The 20,757-nt window shown below is 44.5% G+C and overlaps 1 protein-coding gene across 4 annotated transcripts in view; it reads left to right on the forward strand.

The window, feature by feature from the left end:
• The window catches only part of SBF2 (SET binding factor 2), a 2,983,421-nt gene that overhangs the window by 2,407,895 nt on the left and 554,769 nt on the right, over nt 1–20,757 (forward strand). For all 4 annotated transcript variants that reach the window (XM_069623660.1, XM_069623661.1, XM_069623662.1 and 1 more), the window contains exon 23: nt 12,092–12,219. In XM_069623660.1, coding sequence (XP_069479761.1) covers nt 12,092–12,219 — 128 coding nt within the window. The remainder of the gene's footprint in view (nt 1–12,091; nt 12,220–20,757) is intronic.

Raw genomic sequence — 20,757 nt, forward strand, 5'->3', positions numbered from 1 at the left:
TTTGTAACAGTTGACTCTTCAGATCTCTTGGGCTACAACACCCAACAGTCCTAAAGAGGAAAGGTACTGGTAATGGTTTTTGGGAGTCATAGTCCAAAACACCTGGAGGGAGTCGTAGTCCAAATCACTACAGGTTGGTGACCCCTGGACTAACCTGTGAACACTTCTCAACTGTTTTTTTTTTTTTAAATATTTTTTATTTTCAAAATAAAACAATACAAACCAAACTTGCAGCATTATACATTACAAACTGTAAACATCAATTAATGCCATGTTACTGCACTTCAAACCCCCCCCTTCCCCCAAGAGCTTATCAACCTTACAGTTCTGTGTACACTTGGTGTGGCCGGGCGTCGCCCCTCTCAGAAGCAGCAGGGTCCATTTCCGTGCCAAACAGTCCCGTAATTAACATTCTCCAGGCCGCCAGGTTGCCCACTTCTTCCTCCCCACAATTACCACATGCTTCCTGCCATACCACCGTTTCAGCCTCCGCCCACTTCTGCAGGTCCCGCCACCATATCTCTATTCTTGGCCCATGGCGTTGCTTCCAACTCATAGCTATCCTTCTCTTAGCAAGTACATACGCCAGGTCTCTCAGTTTCCCGAGATGTTTGGTGTTCCGTGGTCTAGGGAACCCTCCCAGGAGGCAGGCCCAGGCCGTGTCAATGCGTAGCAGAACCCCCTTATCTGCTAATTTCTGTGCCACTTCCCCCCAAAAGCCTTCAATCACTGGGCAGGACCAGAACATATGTGTCATACCTGCGTCTTCTTCATCGCATTTCGGGCATGCTTGTCTACCTGCTTTCGCAAACTTGGCTATTTTCTTCGGGGTCATATATGCTCTGTGCGTAATGTACAGCTGTATTTGCTGCAATCTAGCATTCCTGGACACTTTCTTATGGTATCCCATGGCCCGTTCCCACATCCCATCAGTCATCTGTGCCCCCACTTCCGCTTCCCAATCCAGCCTCAAATCCATCAAGTCCTTCCCCACCCGGGTCATCACCACCTCATATAATCTAGAGATCTCATGCCCGCCCTCTGATATATCATAAATCGTTCCGATCAGTGCGTCCGGATCTTCCGCTAGCACCGTCTCCGGCCAAGTCTTGCGGATGATCTGTACCAGCCTTAGATATGTAACATATTGGCCCCCGTGCAGCCCTGTTTCTTCACCCAGGTCTACGAATTCTCTAATGGCCCCATCCTGCCATATGTCTCCCAATGTGGCCAGCCCAACCGTTTCCCAATATATCCTGATAATTTTCCTGAGCTGGCTGTCCCCCATAGTTAGGGCGACCAGTGGCACATGCGGGGAACACGGGTACGGGCTCTCAATCAACTGGCACATTCTGCGCCAAATTCTCCACCCCAACAGCAACATACATGGGCGTCCTTGCAAGTCCGACCTAGGGACCCAGACAACCTCCTTTAGATAAAACGGGGCGCAGTCCCTCCCAACCAGCCTAGACTCAGGAGTTTCCTCATCAGAGAGCCATTTGGTCACGTATTGCAGCTGGCTGGCCACATAATAGGCCTCAAAGTTCGGCAGCTTGATGCCTCCCCTATCGTGGAAATTTTGCAGTTTCCACAAGGCTACCCTGTTGCGGATGCCGTGCCACAGGAAGTCCCTGCATACACTATCAAGTTTGACAAAGAACTTCCTGGCTATCAAGTATGGTATATTGCTGAAAAAGTGCAAAAGCCTGGGCAGGACCACCATTTTAAGCATCGCCCCCCGGCCCACCATTGCCAGCGGCAGCTTCTCCCAAAACCGCATACTATCGCGGATTTTCTTTACCGTCGCCTCGGTATTGTGCAAGTGTTCTTCCTTCACAGCATGATATACATCAATTCCGAGGTAGCGGAAAGACTCAGTTGCCCAGGGCACGGGCAACACCGGCAACCGTTCCAGAGGGACCCCAATAAAGCTCCCCAGCGGGAACATGCTCGATTTACTGGGATTAACCGCTACGCCGGACAACTCCGCATACTTTTCCATGACCTCTAAAATGTACTGGAGGTTTTCCTCCGATACTTCAGGTACAACAACAGGTCGTCAGCATATAGGGATATCAAATGGTTCTCTCCTCCCACCTCGATGCCAACCAAGTCATATTGTTGTCTGAGGTACACCGCCAGGGGCTCCAGGGCCAATATGTACAGCATCGGGGACCAGGGGCATCCCTGTCTGGTGCCTCTGCTAAGTCGCCACCTTTTGGATATCACAGATCCCGTGCGCACCCTGGCCAGTGGCTCGCTGTACAGCAGTTTCGCCCACCTCACGTAGCCAGGCCCAAACCCGTACCCCTCCAAGGCCGCCAGCAACCACGGCCACTTCACTGAATCAAATGCCTTAACTGCATCTAGGGACACCACCACCATCTCTTCATCACTTCTGTTCCCCTCTTCAATCACCCGGTGAAGTCGCCTGTGATTGTGAGTTATGTTTCTGTTGGGGACATAGCCCGTCTTATCCGGGTGTATCAGTTTACTGATGACCCTTCGTAGCCTGTTGGCCAGGACCGCCGTCAGGATCTTTCTGTCCTGGTTCAACATCGACAGCGGCCTATACGATCCACAGCATTGTCGGGGTTTATTAGGCTTGGGGAGCGGCACTATCAGCGCTTCTCTGAGCGTTTCCGGTAACCGACCCTTCTCGAAAGATTCATTGAACATTTCTAGCATCGGGGGGAGTATCTCTGCCCCATACACTTTATAAAACTCACTCGGGAGTCCGTCCGTGCCCGGAGTCTTACAAGTGGGCAATCCCTTCACTACCTCCTCCAGTTCCTCTAGTGTAATAGGTGCGTCCAGCTCCTCTCTTTCTTCATCACTAATCCTGGGCAGCTCTATGTCTTCCAATGTAGTTCTGATCTCTGCCTGATATTCTCCCCCTTTGTCCTCATACAGTGCTCTATAATAATCAAGGAAGGCTGCATTAACTCCTTCTTGGGTGTCTACCTCCTCTCCGTCCTCTCTAACTATAATCCTGATCGGGGGCCTAGGGGTTTCTCTCTTATATAACCATGCCAGTAGGCGGCCAGTTTTGTCTCCACCCGCATGCTGCCTCTCAACATATTTCCTATAGTTAAGGTTACAGAGCCTTTCCCAAAGCTCCGAACACCGCTGCTGCAGCTCAAGTACTAGGTCTGCGTCCCCTCCTGCCTTGCTACATTCGCGCTCCAGTTGTCTCTCCGCCTTCTCTAGCTCCATCAGAACCCCACCCTGCAGGCCCTTTGACTTGGAAATAGTGTCTCCTCGTAACACAACCTTGAATGCCTCCCAAAGTGTACCAGCCGAATCTACACTGCCCGTGTTAACCTCAAAGTACCGCTGGATCGCCTCCCTGATGTCCTCCCTAAAAACTGTGTCCCTAAGCGCCTCCGCACGGAGGCGCCATGTAGGTATCCGTGCACGAGGGCGGCCATACTGCCAGGTCAACACTAAGGGCGAGTGGTCCGACAGGACCCTCGCTTTATATTCAATTTGAGTGGTCGCCATCACCACTTCTGACGTGGCAAAGAAATAATCCAATCTCGTGTGTAGGCGCTGTGGAGCAGAGTAGTGAGAATACTGCGAGGTATCAGGGTATTTCAGTCGCCAAACATCCGCCAGCCCAAAGTCGCCCAGCAACGTCTGTAATACTCTGGCCGCCGGGGTGGGCCGATCAATCCTATCATCGGACCTATCTGCCCTTGGGTCGAGAACACAGTTAAAGTCCCCTCCCCAAATGATCGCTCCCCCCACACATGTGCCCAGACGGGTGCATAGGGTCCTGAAGTATGCAGCAGCATTCTGATTGGGGGCGTATGTGTTAATAATGCAAACTTCTCTATCCTCTACCAGGGCTCTGAGCATAACCAGCCTGCCCTCCGTGTCCACCTCCTTCCACGTGACTCTGAACGGAACGTGCGGTGCTACCCAGATTAGCACTCCCCTGGCATAGGCAGAGTACGGGGAGCCCACCACCATGCCACTCCACTTTTTCTCAACCAGTTCTAACTTGTGCCGGTTCAGGTGTGTTTCTTGCAATAGTGCAATGTCAATCCTCTGCCTTTTGAGGTACAACATAACTTTATTCCTTTTTAAATAACTATTAAGTCCCCTGAGATTCCAGGTGACAATCTTAAGGTCTCCCATGGCAAGTACGTTCCTCCCTGCCTCTCATGTAGCGACCCCCAACCGCCCACATGACACAGATAGCGTTTCGGTCCAGTAACTCCTCATATAAGCTCAAACTCCCTTAAACTATATACACAACTAAACCCCAACTTCCCTCCCCTCCCCCCACCCGTACCTTCCCCAACATCACACACCCCAACTGCTGCCCAGCTCCAGCCTCAGAGCTCAGGCACCCCCACATCTAGCTCCGCAAGCACCGGTCGGTGAACGGAGCCCAGTAGGGTGAGGTCACCCTAACGGCCACCCAACTAAAACTATTGTGGGGTAGAGAGTATCGCCCCGTAAGGCTCCCGATCAAATAAACATTCACAGTGTCTTGACAAATAGTGCAATCATCTGACCTTCTTTACCGAAGGTGTCACACCGACTATATTCAAGTCCCACGAGCCACGCCATCTTGCGACGCCATTTTACGATTCCCGTATCTCTTCCGAGCCCTTTCTGGGCCGAACTTCTGATTCCTGGGGGCATCCTTGCGCATCGAGCCATCCCATAGCATCCTCCGGGGTTTCAAAAAACAAGGTTTTATGTGCATGGAAGACCTTCAATTTTGCAGGATAGAGTAACATATATTTGTGGCCCGCTTCTCTCAGCCTCCGCTTTACAGACCCAAAGTTCATGCGACTACGCTGTACAGTCAGAGTATAATCTGGATAAGCCGTGATGTTTGCCGCTCCTCTCGTGATCGTCCCTCCTTTATGGAAGTATTCCAGTATCCTCTCCCGGTCGCGGTAGTTAAGGATTTTGGCGATCACAGGCCTAGGCGGTTTCCCCGGAGGTGGCCTCCTAGTTAGGGCTCTATGTGCTCTTTCTACTGCAAATCCTTGAGATAGGGCCCCTCCAGGTATCTCCTGTAAGAACATGGATTCGATGAAATCCGTAGGGTCACGGCCCTCCATCCCCTCCGGTAGGCCCACGATGCGGATGTTGTTGCGACGGGCTCGTCCCTCAGCCTCCTCCGCTCTGCTCTCCAGGTTGCCCATCCTTTGTGTCAGGGCATGCAAGTCGGCCTTATGAGTGGCGCAATCTGCTGTATTCGGGCCAACTTCTTTTTCGAGGGACTCCGTGCGCTCCGCCAGGGCCCTGACATCTTGTCGTAGCAGATTAACGTCCTCTTGGACCTCTCCAACCTTGCGGTCCAGTGCAGTCTTTAGTTCAGTAACGGCCAGTTCCAGCTTTGATTCCCAGGCCGCCCTCAGTTCCACAATCGCCGCCAGGATTTCTTGGTTGGTGCACGAAGACGTCGTGCCACTCCCAGCCAGCGCATCCTTACTTTTGGTAGTGTCCTGGCTCGGGGGAGTTTTAGTGAAATCGTCTAAGGTAGGCTGTTTCACCTTCGGCCGCACCGGCCTGCTCGACATGGCTCAGGAAATCGATCGGTTGCTAAAGTAGCAAGTTTGTGTACAGTGCACCCTCACAGCTAGGCCACCGTACAACTCGCTTCTATTCCAGTCCCGGGCCATGGTCGGCCATTTTGAGTCGCCCTTTGTTCGCGGAGTCTTTTAACTCGTAGCCACCGATCTCCGTCGCCGTTAATCCTATTCTCTCCAGAAGTTCACAATGCGTGGCCAATACCTTCACACACCATCATGTGTATTGTCGGTGGTCAGCGATCCGTCGTACCGCACATATTTGCCCGGATCGTTGCAGGATCTCGGGAGCTCCTCCAGAACGCGTCCTCCTACATGGCTCTCGTAGCCACGCCCCACACTTCTCAACTGTTTAAGTCATTTTCTTGGACCTCACTACATCTTTTGCAAGCAGAGTCTATCAAATTCCATTCAGGGGAACTTCCTTTGCAGTGTGCAGTAACACACTGCAGTAACAAATGATGCAAGGAGGATGCTTGAAATGTACACCTCCCCCTTCTGTGGTATTCATAACAGGTACAGTGATACTTACACAATGTGGACCCTAGGAACTCCCTTTTCCATTCACTTCCACAACACCATTGAATCCTGGAGGTAGCCAAAGCTGATCAATGTCAAAGTGGAGGTGCAGGATCTATGATGGAATGAACCCTCTGGGAATCTCTTGATCTCTGCTGCCGTAGTAGTGCCTGATATAGAATGTTGCACTAGGTTGGCTGTGGGCTACTACTGACTGAACAAACAGATCTGTATTATAAATCACCACGACATTCCTCACAGGGGGGGACGGAAACCTGTATTATAAATCCCCACAAAATACCTCACAGGGGGGTTCTTGCAAGAACAACTGATTTTCACACAGAGGAAGGGGTGGTCACCACCATCTGCACCCTGATTTTCCTTGCCTTTTACAACTACAAATGGATTTTATGGTGTTATCGATCTTTGGTGCCATGTGACCAAATTGGTTATTGGGGCTGTACGATTTGCAATGGCGGATCCTGCTGAAATAGTTTTGAACAGCTTGCACTGGTTCTTATCTGGAGCATGGTTGATTGTGTTGGCATCCTTTACCTTCACATCATCAGGGGTCCCTCCACTCAGCTGGGCTGTTTGTGTCTGTTCCTCAAGAAACATTATCTGCAGAAACTCTCCGTCCAGCTGTCAACAGCGACCCTCCCTGCTGCTGCTTCTGAAGGCTCCACTCTGGAAGGTCTTCACTGGAATGCCTCTGTTTTGAATCTTCATTGGGATCTCCTGTTGGCCTTCCCCTCATTCATTTGTAGATGTATCTTAGGATAACTTTGGTTATTTGATTCATCAGAATTTACAGACAATGGAACTTTTATGTTTGAGCTTTGGATCCTCACTATAAGCTCAATTGGACTTTGTTAACTTAGGTTAATATTAGATGAACTTTGTGAACCTCATCTGGTCCTGTGAGACCACTTCCCAGTTGTACTGCAATATGCTGAACATTTATTTTACTGTGGTATATGATTTTTTTTATTTTCCATTCACAGCATTACTGTAAAGAACATATCTGTACAGATATGTTTTATTAGCCTTCCTTTATTGTTAAATATCTAAAGTATTTACACTACCTTTATCCAAGCTTATATCTTCTGCTTGACTGCCGTGACTGCTTTGATCCTTCTGCCACTTTAGGAATCAAGTCAAAGGAAACAGTCAGTTGATATATCTTTTCTATAGAAATAGAGCCTAAGAAAAATCTTCTTAGCCTTTTCACATATAATATCTCAATTCATGATCCCAACGGGCCAGAACCTTTAAGAGATCAGAAGGCCCAAACCTGGCAACAAGTAGGATGTATGAAATGTGAGCAACTACAAGAGGAAGGTAAAACTGGGACGATCACTCCAATATGTATGCCAGTGCAGGCTGCAGCAGAATCTGACATTTTTGGGACAGGATAAGTGGACGCTGAGGAATCCATACCAAATGAGTGCAAAAAAAGTAATTTAGGTATATGGTTAGTTATATTTACTTTTTCTTTTTTGACAAGACCAAATTGCATTGTACTCTGGCATGGTCAAAAAATGACTTCTTTAAAGATTATTGGGGACTAGAGTCCTATGATTTTGACTGCTCAATGATTTTTGAACTTTAGCAGTAGATGGAAAGATAATTATGAAAAATAGAGGGGCAACCACCTTCCCTTATAAAATCAATGGCTATGGTGGGCTATTACAAGCAAGCTTTAAGGGAACTTATCCCTTCGTTTTGTTTACTTTATTCAGTGTTGGTGATCTGAGCGATTAAATTGCAGTGTTGGGAATATGACATTCATGACCAATTGTATAGAAAAGTGACTGTACATAGACCAGAAAGGATATATCCAAACTATAGAGACCAGATCTACTTGATTAGTCAGATATCATTCACAATTTTTGCATTTAGAATAAAATTGTCTCGCCTTTTGTTATTTGTTTACATAATAATTATATATTGAAAAAGGAAACTTATACCATGCTCCCATAGGCTGTGTACCAGCGGGTCTTCTCAGGGACGTCATTTGGGGGTCGCCAGGATTCGCACCTGAGACCCCTGAGGTCTCCCTTGCTACCCCTAAACATTTTTGTTTTTTTAAACTTTTGTTCAAAAGAAAAATTGAAGCTCATGGGGTGTGGCCAGCGCTGTGTGGCTATTTGTTTCTGGAGTTGCCGGCTTTCTTGTTCAGGCCTCTTTAAAAAACAGGGGGTTCCACAAGTGTAAGACTTGTTTTCCTGGAATTCTATACAATAATTGCTACACTCATTAAAGGTTTATTTCTGGCACACTTCAGGGAGTGTCACTGATTTAGTCTATTCTTAAACACCTCAAATTCACAATGCAGACGACAACTTCCAAAATGCATTTAGAGTAGCATAAGCATCCATTTCTGACTTCTTATTTTGCTTTTTGCAAGTTGCAGTTATAGCATTTTTTTTCTGCCGTTGCCTCTGTTACGATGGAGACATTCCATCTCGGCGTCCTCGGTCACTTGACAACATTCCTGTGCCTAAAAGCTTGTGTACACAGTAGAAATGTTTGACCATAGCACATAAAGTGGCTCTTGATTTCATTGTGCCACAATGAATGATTTGTTGTAAAGTGACTGTGGTTCCTTTCTCCATGGCATACTGTTCAGGATGTTTGTTTGTATGTAACGAGTGCCCAGAGAAAGGTTTGCCGTTTGAGTTATCTGCTTTACCTGTGCCTGAAAAGTAGATATGTGGCCAACTTTGCACCAGACCTGCACTTGATCTGGCCTGCTGTTAAATATCAGTTGATTAACACAAAGGGTATAGCTAAAGACCGGGTGGTCTATTTTTACATTCCTACCATTAAAGTAACAACATTATAACACTCTAACGGTCTATGGAGAAGGCATCACGATATATAATGTATATATCATCTATTGTTTGTTCACACATGCAGACAGACTGTCCCTACTAGAAGAACACCCTGTCCTTCTCTCTCGGAATCTTGCCCTAGGCTCCGGGTGTTGCACCGCCTTATCTAAAAGGGATAGGGTAGAGAGGCTTTCCCTATTCAGAAAAAATGTTTAGCTAACAGTCCAAGTACAGGTTATTAGTCACATAATCGAAGATATTCTACATTATATAATGTCTCGTACTGGAGTATATTTGAACTACTGGTAACTGGAATTGCTTCATGTTTATTATCCAGTATCCTGCCAGCTGAGAAATATCTCAAATTAACGTGTACTAGTATTTAAAAACAACAAAAATGAGCTCCTATGTGCAGGAGCATGAATAATGCGAATAATAAATAAGTAAAGAGGGGTGGGGAAAAAAACGTGATCACTAAGGTCACCTTAAATTAAAGATGTCTGTAACAATTATTCAGGTTAACAGATCATCTATGGCATAAGTCCAGCTTATGCCTAAAAGGGTGGACCGGTTTCATAAACCATTAACACTGTGGTCATCTTTCTTTTGCTTTATGAAACCGACACATAGGAGCTCATTTTTGCTTTTTTTAAATACTAGTACAATTTAATTTGAGATATTTCTCAGCTGGCAGGATACTGGATAATAAATAAGTAGCATTTCCAGTTACCAGCAGTTCAAATATACTCCAGTACGAGACATTATCTAATGTAGAATGTCTACGTTTATGTGACTAATAAACCTGTACTTGGACTTTTAGCTTAACATATTTTTCTGAATAGGGAAAGCCTCTCTACCCTATCCCTTTTAGATAAGGCGGTGCAACACCTGGAGCCTAGGGCAAGATTCCGAGAGAGAGGGACAGGGTGTTCTTCTAGTAGGGACATTCTGTCCGCATATTTGAACAAACAGTTAAATATCAGTTACCAGTGGTATCCAGAGTGTAATTTGCTTTCTGACTGTGACCATTCAGACATGTAATTGCTCATTTTACTATAGATGGTAAGATAGCTATATCTGGTAAGATATGATATGACATTTATAACGCACCTATACACAAGTGTTTCAAGGCCAAATAGGCAAGGGAGGGGGAACAGAGGGAAGACAGACAACATCTCACTAGGCCAGGTGTCATTCAGATCACACAAGTGCAAGAGAAGAGGGAAAAAGAAAAGTGTGGGGGTGGGTGGGGGAAGTGCAGTACATGGTATAATAAAATAAATAAAGAACAGGCAACTGGTGATGTGTGTGTGATCTGTAGGTTCGAATCCGGGCAAGGACAACTCAGCCTTTCATCCTTCTGAGGCTGATAAATGAGTACCAGCACAGGTTGGCCGATATTGTATGTATATTTGTTCTATTTAAAGCGCTTATGCGTAAGTGCTGTATAATAACACATCATTATCATATGGCCTTGGACGTTTGCTTACGTTCACAGTAGTTTGGTACCGTGGGACTGTACACACTGATATTAATGATACATATGGTGATCCATTCTTGTATGAAATGTATATCACATTACATTGAAATCGTAACCATATTTTTCATAGTGTACTTAAGAACATATGTGATGCCACTTCCTGTTTTGTTAAGGGGTGAAATGTTGTGTTCCATTGCTTCCCGTGATGTCAATTTGGGTGGGGTCAAATTACACCCCTTCCTGTGATGCTATTCGAGGTCGTGTGATGTCACTTCTGCTACCCCTGCCATTTTGGTGAAATGACGTCACTGGATCTTTTTTTAAATCTACCTCCTCCAGTTGTAGTAAAGGGAGAGAAAGTAGCCTGTGCCTCACCAGCTCGAAGCCTTATGTTCTACACATTTTAAAAACCAGGCTAGTTACCATTTAAATGTGCATCAATGCTGGACAAGCCACCACTCTGGTTTACCAAAATTGGAACCCTGGGAGTTAACTTCATCTTTAGTTTCCACGTCTCCCCTCATGTGAATTTTTTCACTAGGGGGTGTGTATGGGGGGGAGGTGTGTGTGTGTGTGCACGCACGTGCATGTGCCACCAACTACACATGCTTAGCAAAGTCACACATATGTTCAAATTCCACCACAAGCTGCATCTGGCACACAAACATGCCTAAAGTGCTGCAAAGGAACGTAACTCGGTCTTACAAAGATCCATCAAAGAATCCTATTGGGTACAAGACAAAGCAACACGATCAGTCATAGGGGTCGAAATGGGCTGAACACATGGCACCGAGAGTGAAACCAATCTACTGGTTGCCAGTGAAACAACAAGTCCTCTTCAAAGTCCTGCAGGGCATAAGGTACAAAATAACTGTATGAACTCAATCACCATTACCTCTGAGGTAAGTGCAGAACAACAGGATTATAATATTCACTGAAAACATATTTGGAGGGGAAATACCTAGAGATAAAAGAATCAAAAGCATGAACTAGCTTGAGGCCAGACATTGAGAAAAGCCATTATAGGTTCCAAAGAGAAGTGAAAAATGCCCTCTACAACCTGGCCTTTTGAGCAGAGTAATATGAGCATTCTAACCCATGAGCTATGCAGCCTGCAAAAAGGTACTCCATGGTGTTGCCAACAGGAAGGAAGGAAGTTAGACCAACCTTCCAACGGACCTTGCCCTAACGCACGCAAGCAAGCTGGAACAGATTAAAAAGCTACTAGACTGATCTTATTTATCACTAGAGTACACACTTGGCACTCTTACCTCTCCTTCCCACCTAGTCCTTGAAGCTGCTTGTAAGCAGTGCCAAAGAAAGCCTGATCAATAAAATGATTTTTGTTCATTTTGAATGCCAATGATTGCACTCTCTACTGGCTTCAGGGTGCAACACGTATGTAAAATGCGCATTTGTATTTACATTTGTTTATATCCTGAGAACCTTCCTTTTGACCATTACTCTTGTACTGTGTGGGGCAATCCCACTATGAATGAGTAGTATGTGGATTAAAGAGAACGTTTGCAGCACTTTATAAAAGAATGAGGCAAATACAACTGTGAATACAGTATTGTATAGAAACTATGTGTCCACTAAATGTTTAATACATATTATATAAGGGTACGTTGTATGAATTTCATAACCTGCCCGGCATAATCAAGTGAGGAGAGTAATGGATCTTCTTCGTTTTGCCTCAGTTGGAGAGCAGACAGTGATTCGCAGCCTCCCCATTGCATCAATTACCAAGGAAAAGAAAATTACCATCCAGAACCAGTTGCAGCAAAATATGCAGGAGGGACTCCAAATCCGATCAGCCACCCTTCAGGTATGCACAAAGGTTCTATTTCAGGGATGCATTTCACACTTGTATGTTTCGTAGAGCCTTTTTTAAGGGTCAGATTTGTATAGTGAATTTTTTCACTACTGATTGCAAACATGTGTATGTAATATTTTGCAATATTGGCCTTTTGTTTGCATTGTGTTATTACATTTTTTGAATAGAATCCTCCTTTAGTATAACCGGGAAGTCTCTTTGGGGCCTCTGCTGAGAGTTTGTTTTTTTGAAGAGCCAGCGAGTTTGCTACCCTCTTGGGAGCTGTAATGCTTGCTTCCGTTGGTGCTCAGACGGTAGGGTGCATGCTCGCATTCCTTTCTCATTCACAACCCCAGAGATGCCCGATCCTAGTCCAATTAGCAATACACAACCCTGTCTTTAAGGATTTCTGTGCACATTCCTGGCCCAAATAATGAACCATGGACTGGTTAGTCTTTTGTTTATAGTTAGAGGAAGGGAAGACAATCGAGTATTCTGGTGCATCCAATCCCATTTCACCTAGCCAGTCAAAACAATTATAGGGCGGGTACACATCCGGAGCCTAGAGCTTGACCCTCTATGCTCTGAATGCCTCCCTGTTTTTCAGTCCTTTGCTGCTCTTTTGTGGGATGTTTATTTCCCATGCCAGAGGCCCTCACTTGTGCTCCCGGATTGTCTGTACTATGGCCCTTCGGCTGTTGCTTAGCTGCCCTTGGCCTACACCTAGTCTTCTTGTACTGCATGCTGTGCATGACTGGTTTTAAGCAAAATTGGCATCTGTGTGAGGCCCTGTTCTGTTGGCTCTCCCACTACATTTTACAGTTGTTCCCAAGAGGTACACTATTTACAACAATACTGATCTAGTCTGTCTCCAAAGTACACAAGTTTTAAACCACAAGTATACAATTAGATCCAAAGAAGAAAGGTTGGTCATAAGCATGAACCAAAACCAATACAATGTGTCAATTCATATTGATAGGTCATTTTTAGAATGTATTTGCAATACATTATCATGACCTGCAAATCCGACTCGTACTCTGTACAACCTCTTATTCTGCATACTACAACTCATTGATGATGTGTACATACTAACACTAAAGCCAAAAGGGTTCTCCAATGTTGAATCACAAAGCAATGATTATAGCTTTAATTGCAAGCTATTTGATGTGACCACGAGTTAATCAAGTCATTTTCATTCTGATAATTGGAAACTGATTTATGTGTTAGTGACCTAACTAGTTTTTACTGTAGGGTCTCAAGATAGCTTTGGGGGCCTGCTCTACTTCTTGGGTGAAGGTATTTGTATGTGGGAGAAAGGTACTTCTATGTGCATGTGGTAGTGCAGCTAGTTCTAGACACTCAGTTAATCTTAGGGTGTGACAACTTTGTTACTTAATAATAATTGACTATTAACTATAAGTGCTACCGGTTAACCTTCTTCTTGGCTGCTAATGTAACTGAGGGATGCAGTATTCTGTTACACAAACATTTAGTCACTATATGCAGTAGAGACTTGTGACCTTGAGTCCATGGACCGTGGTTTGCATATTCTGCACAATTTTAAGTGCAGACTGAGTATCTACTTCTCAGTGAATCACATTAAAGGGAATGTTGTGGATATCAACTTAATTCCAGAAAAGCTTGAGTTTACCCACAAAGGCTCAAGGCAGGGAAGTGGGGGTGGCATACAGAGGCTTTCAGGATGCTCTGGTATATGAAATAGTAAGAGTCCTCACTGCATCCCAATTCTGACTACAATAGTCAGCTTTGCTCCATCCATAACAGGCATTGGCTTTTCAAACCCCACTTGAGATAAAGGACATTTGAAGTTTTTAATGAATAGACAGCATTGGTGAGATTTGCGATTAGTGCCACTTTTTCCACAGGCCTCCTACCCAGGATATCTGTTCTTTCCAAATGGATCCTCCCAATATTTGGGGAAGGGCAACCAAAGCTATTTCTAATCCATACTGCCAAGGTGAACAATATGGCGAGCACTGGAAAAAGTCTCCTGATATGTCTGGGTTTCTGTGCTGGGCGGCGATTTGTGTCTAAATGCAGCAGACTCTGTCCTTATGGTCGGTTACGGCCTACATAAATACTTGGCTGCGCCCTGATTTGTTAAGCAAGCAAGAACTAGGATCACTTCCAAAGGGATAAAATGTTGGGAGGTGGTGAGGGGAGAAGAGCCTGCTTACCGAGATCACTACTTTCAATACAGCCACCAACTTTGATCTGGACCAATAGAAATCCTGGAGTTTTAACACTCATCATAAATGGCTCAAACAGAAACTTGTATCTAAATCCCTTCACTCTGTGAAGGTTGTTGTCCCTAGCAAAAATAAATTTCCAAGTGCTGAGAAGTCAGAGTTTCTTTGGTTGCACCAACTCCGTAGGATTCCAGCACTTGGTTACTGTAGCAAGCACTTATCCTTTCTTGAGGTTCCCCAAGGCATTTTCTCTTTGGGCCTGTGTACTGGGGTGTATCTCTGCCCGACACCCCCACCCCTCCCGTTCTTTGGCCACCTCTGCCTACGGGGAGTTTTGTTTCACCACTTTACCTCAAATCCTGTGTTTGGGCCAATGTGCCTTCTCCCTTGTGAGAGGTAGGCATTTGCACTATGGGTTATCTTTGCTCTCATGCTCTCTGACCTCTTTTGATGTAGGAATTATGTTCACTTCGGTCTACCTGCACCACAGTGTGGTGGTGGGGTAGGGGAGGTCGTTCTGTCTCTCTCCTGAAAGTATTGGGGCTAATTTGCTGTTTTTGTAAGGGCTAGTATCACTGGTAAATTGTGTAATTTCGCAGAAGGAGCAGATTCAAAAGCATAGTCCCTTAAGACACTGGGAAGACATTTTGCTTCAGGGCTAGTCTGTAATGAGTCGATTTCTAACATGCGGTCTGTCTCCCTCCTGCTGTTCTATCTCCTCCCCGACTGCTCCACAGAAAAGGGTAACAAAGGGACTGACAGACGTATTGGCTGTTGGGGCCTGTTGGGTCGAGCAGGAAAAAACTGCAGCACAAAGAGAATTTTAGCGCCCTCATATGCGCACTGTTGAGATTGATCACACAATATAATTGAAAAAGTATTTTCTGTTTTTTATCCTCTGCATGCTTCATTGCCTTTTGCTGTAAGTGAATGTATCGTATTTCATCCCTCTTCGCTTTTTGGACTTTTCCTAAAAGTAGATTTCACAGAGTTCTCAACTCTGCTGATGTTGCCTTTTGCTAAAAGTGATTTCTGGGTGTTGTTATCCCATACTCTGTCCCCTGTCTTTTTAAAAGTGATGAACTGAGTCTTTGAATTTGGAAGGATTATATCTCCTCAGTCAAATTTTCTTGTTTATGTTCTGCTCATAAAGTAAGTACGATTTAGTTTTCATCTCTGCTCTAGCTAGCAGATTTTTAGATCAATGTGTTACTCTGAACTAACTTCTGCTCCGCGTAACTGGCGTAACTGTCTCTTATTAAACTCTTCCTTGGACCTTGGCTCTTCACCTTCAGATCCTTTAATTCCCTTAATATCATGGGGGGGGTCTTTTTTGTAAATGTAAAAACAAGTGTGGTTGGGGAATTTATAAAACAATGGGGGTTTGAGGAAAGAAAGAACAGAAAGGATTCAAAATAACGAAAAAGGAAAAATGAAAAAAGTATGGGAGAGAGGGATAGAATTTACTGGAGAAGGAGTGGAAGGCTGTAAATGTGCGGGCAAGAGGGAAAGAGAAAAGTCGGAGGGAAACCTGCTGAGAAGTGAAATGGAGAATAGTTTTATCCTTTATGATCACTAGTCTTCATGCAAATATGATTGTTTGAGAAAAAGGGTTTATGAATATTTGTATTTTTTTAATATACTCTATTGCATCTTTGCATTTGAAACATTTTTAGTGATACGCAGATTGGTATTAGTTCTCCTCCTATGTTTAATTGTTTCAGTATTAAATGCTTGATGAATTTTGAGAAATAAAGTGCTTCAAACGTATCTCAAAGTAAATACTTTTTTTGTTATACTTGCCAGCTTCCTATTTGAGTCAATGACATACCCCAGTATATTTTGATGTAAAGATTTTGTTGCATAACATTTTTCAAGGCTTTGTGTTACGTCAGTGCTCCTAAAGTCCTCTATACAAAGAAAATATTTACATGGATGCTATAGAAAGCAAACCCTGTATCTTCCCCCACCCTAACATGTTGTTACTAGCAACCAGACATTACGGGTTGAAGCGCTGGCTTGTCAGCTCAAAATTCATATATTTGTGCCACTTCAGGCGTTTTAGTATCTAGTCTAATGCCCAGCAAATGCATTACAGACTTGTAGCTGGCGACTAAAGAATTTGTTTTTTGTTTCCGTATATGTATAGATCCCTCTCATCTTATCAGGGCTCCTCATTTTACCATCAGTAGTGTATGGTTACCAACAGCCCAAGAGCTTTTTATGCAATTAATTTTAAGTCAAGTTTTCCTTTCAATGTGTCTCCTATCTTGCAGCATGAACACAACAGACTGACTGCCTAAAACACCTGATCTAGATTCAGAAACTCCAAGTACTGCCATTGAGATGGTTCAGGTAAACTGCAAAGGCCAAGCCATTTACACCAGTCCAAGAGAAGGCACTGCAAAGAGCAATCCCTACAGTTGATTCCACATAAACTGGGGTCCACTCAAGAGTTAAGCTATGTGAGGGGTCCGAAATGGGGGGCGGCCAACTTTGTGACAGTTTTTCAAAAGATGCCATTTTATTAAATTAAACGGTTGCATAAACTCCTCACTATCCCTACTGAGGATTTATCTACCTAAAATAAATTAAAGAAAACACTCTAACAAATGATATATGTCCCTCACACTTATATATACAGTAACTCAATAAGGTAATGCATGGCAATTCAAAAGAAACAAAAATATAACAGTTAAATTCACAATAGCATGACAGTCTCTCCTTATGATCTGGGTGAACTCCCCTTCCCCAGATTCAAGCCGGACTCTGCTCAACAGTTCCAAAAAGAAACAAGATAATCCTGGTTTGTAACAAAGTTTCAACACAGTTCTATGTAACTTCAACTTTGACAACAGAATGTTCCAACACTCCAGTGGTTCAACAAAACGTTATTTATTTTCCTCTTGACGTAGTTAGATTCAAATGTGTCTTCTTCACATAAACAAAGAATGTTTCCTTAGGACGTTAGTAGAGACATAAATTGTCTTTGTCAGGATGCTTTACAACAACCTATTATTGCTGAAGATTTGTACTACGCCTGCAGCAGTTTTATACCGTTCTTTTTTCAGCAATCGAAGTCTGTCAGAATAACTTGTTCACAACACTTCACAGCACTTCATGAACTTCTACTTGGTGTATTCCCATGCCAGGCCTACTACTTCAATCACATCCATGCCAGGCCTATTACTTCAAAGGTTCGCTGATTGGGTATACTCCCTACTCCCCTGCCGAAACACTAATTCATAAACAAGTGCATCTGTGGTTAAGATCAGCTTACAACAGATTTACAGTGTTCATTACTTTACAACATCACACTTTAAGCAGTGCTTCGGGGAGAACAAGATTCACATTGGTGCTCGTTAGTACTCTTTTGCACTTTCAAAAACCTCTGCAAGTTATGCCCCTCTCCTTCTGAATAGCCTTTTCCAGAAGGGCAACCTCCTTTCCACTCGTGTACCCACTGCGTTAACAACCAAACACTGGCAAGGATAACATTTTATTCTGCTTCTTCCTTGGCTTTGGTAATGTGGGTTTATACCATGTTTTGTTATATGCTTCTTCAAATATTGGCAGTAAGCTTCACAACCTTTAGTACCTCCATGAGTCCCCCTTGCCTTTGGCACTATCTTCTGGTTTTAAATTGCCTTATTTTTCTTTATTTTGGCTTTGTCTGCATTATGTTTTAAAAATATTGCCCCATCTTGTTGCTGGGTTCTCAATAAACTCACAATCTTAGAGACAGCCATTTGGCTTCTAAAAATACTATTTTCTCTGATTTCTGATAGTTGGGTATTCAGAATTGCCTTTACTTATACTTTCACTCACATGTGAGTTTTCTATGCTGACAACGCCTTTATCACGCACGTGAGCGATCTCGGAGCGCTCCAGGTCTCAATATCAGAGGCGTGCACATCCGAGTCCCTCGTTGCTCACAGGTACTCTGCGTGAGTGGCTCCTCGCGACCCGGTAATCTGCTGCTGTTCGCTCCCCGCCGCCTGCACCACTCGAAAAAAGTAGCTTCCTTCGCTCCGGAGGCTCTCTGGTGCTCACTGGCCACCGCAGATAGCCTTGTTGGGAATAAGGCTTGCCATGCTTTTGCTTCCCGCTGGGCAGCCTCTGCATTTAAGGCTTGTAGAGGCAAACACCCACTCACGAACAGCTGCTGTTTTCTGCTCAACAGTGGTCCCGGCGTCTTCTCCCTCCTGCAGGTTCTTCTTCTTCTTCTGCTGCTCACAGTGCTCTCGCTGCTCAATAATGGCCAGCACCTGAGGGGGCCTTTTGAGCCTCCCAATGTCCCTCTGGTTTGGGTAATTTCCACTAAGAAGCTGACCGTTTTCTGCAGTTTTTCCCTCTTTAGCCCTCTTCCTCGTCCCAGTACTTCTGGAATTATGGGATTTGTAGTCCCTAATGATAACGTTTGTTTCTCTAACCTGTTTTTTGTCTCACTCATTAAATTTCTTTAAATGGTTTTTATTTCTCTCAATGCCTAAGGTTGGCCACATTAAGATGTTCAACTTGTGGAACAAGAATATTGTTATGACATCAAGCCATCACATACTTTGGTATTGAAGATATGTCCTCCCTAGAGGAAGACAAATACGGCGCCTCACCCCGCTGAGTCCTCTTATTCCCCTGGGCCCTTTCTCCTCTGAGGTGATCCTCCTGCAGAGCACCCCCTCCCCCAACCCCAAGGTCCGGATCAGAAAGCGTCTACCTTTCCCTGGCCGCCTCAGAGGAGGCTTTAGGCAGGGGTTTAGTGAGGAGTCGGTAGGATTCATCACATCTGGCTGTTGGAGATAGTAATAACATGCATATCTATAAATGCCACTAACAATTTATCTGTATTGTTTTGAGTACCTAACGTTTTCAAGCAAGTCCTTATTATTATTGTTTTTTTATAATGCGCTTAATAACTAAGAGGTTTCTAAGCACGACCCCGGGAGTCAAACCTGTGTTGCTCTGTCTTGTCTTGCTTCCAAGACGAGCGCGTTGCCACTGAGCTATACTACCCGTGCAGTCGTGGAGGTCTTATGTAGTAGCTGGCTATATGAGGTTACATAGTTATTTGCTAGGTCAATTAGGGATTCTTCTGAAGTGCCCACTTTGCAGAACGTATCAGTTGTCCTGTGTGTAATGGATGTGTTTGGATTCTCAAGTAAACCAACACAATCAGGTATTCAGCAAACCTAGAAGTTTTCAATTTAAGCATCATTTAAAACCGAAATGCAGCACAGCCTTTTCACCACCTGAGACCTGCAAGGCCATTTAGCAATCAGTGTCCCACTTACATTCCAAAATAGAAACCTGACTTAATGGTTTCTGTGATCCTGGAATGTATGGGCACTTGCATGCTAGTGCTTAAAAAATAAATAATTGACATTGGTTGTGCCTTTTGTCTGTCTCTAGTAACTGGAAAGGAACACCAAGCCAACTTGGTGACAAAGGTGCAGGCCCTGCTCCCCAGTGAGTGGTCTATCCTGATAGAAAACAGGCACAGGGGAACTCTGCTTATGTTGCCAATTTGTTGAACATGTCTATGGTATGTATTAGGCAGAAGGCACTGTTATCCTTGAGATAAACACCATCCATGTCCAGGATTGATGGCTGGCTCATCATGCAAAAACAAGGGGTGTTCTGGTACCGGCCTATATCCCGGTTTAGAGTCTCCACCAGAGTCTTTAGCTCACCAGCCTTTCACAGAAGAGAAATTTCCACTACATATCGGCCTTTGTCCTGCCCAAGGGCGGTCCAGCACTGAAATGCCTGACAATTCTCTTCTGAACAAGAGTAGCAACAACAACCCCAGACACGTCTTTCGGCCTGGTTGGGCCTCGTCAGTGAGGTGGAGCTGTGCATCTCTAAGAACAGTGAGCAAGGATTCCACGTCTGGATCACCCTAGTAACTTAGGAAAGGCACAGCTCCACCTCACTGACGAGGCCCAACCAGGCCGAAACACGTGTCTGGGGTTGCTGTTGGTAAATTGTCATGGATCCAGACTTTGTTTCTGCCTTGCTATTGTTCATTTTGTGGGCATCAAGAAGGAAAAGGCAGGCATAATGTGCATACTGCAGTAAATTCCCAATGATGGGCATTTGAACCCCAAGATGTCCATTTGTATCATCAATGTATTTGGACCTTATCGGGCTATCATATTTGCCAAGTAGCACACCTTGAAATACCCGCAATACACATATAATGTGAACAATACTAGGGCTTTCTAAGCGCACCTTCTCTAACTTGACTGAGACATTCTCCCCCTCCTATCCTCCCCAAAATTACTCTTAAATTCAGTCACCTTTCTGAGGCTACATTACCTATTTGAAAGTATAGATCTGT

The sequence above is a fragment of the Ambystoma mexicanum genome, chromosome 11 (assembly GCF_040938575.1).
Source record: "Ambystoma mexicanum isolate Mex_15411 chromosome 11, UKY_AmexF1_1, whole genome shotgun sequence".
Classification (NCBI taxonomy): domain Eukaryota; kingdom Metazoa; phylum Chordata; class Amphibia; order Caudata; family Ambystomatidae; genus Ambystoma; species Ambystoma mexicanum.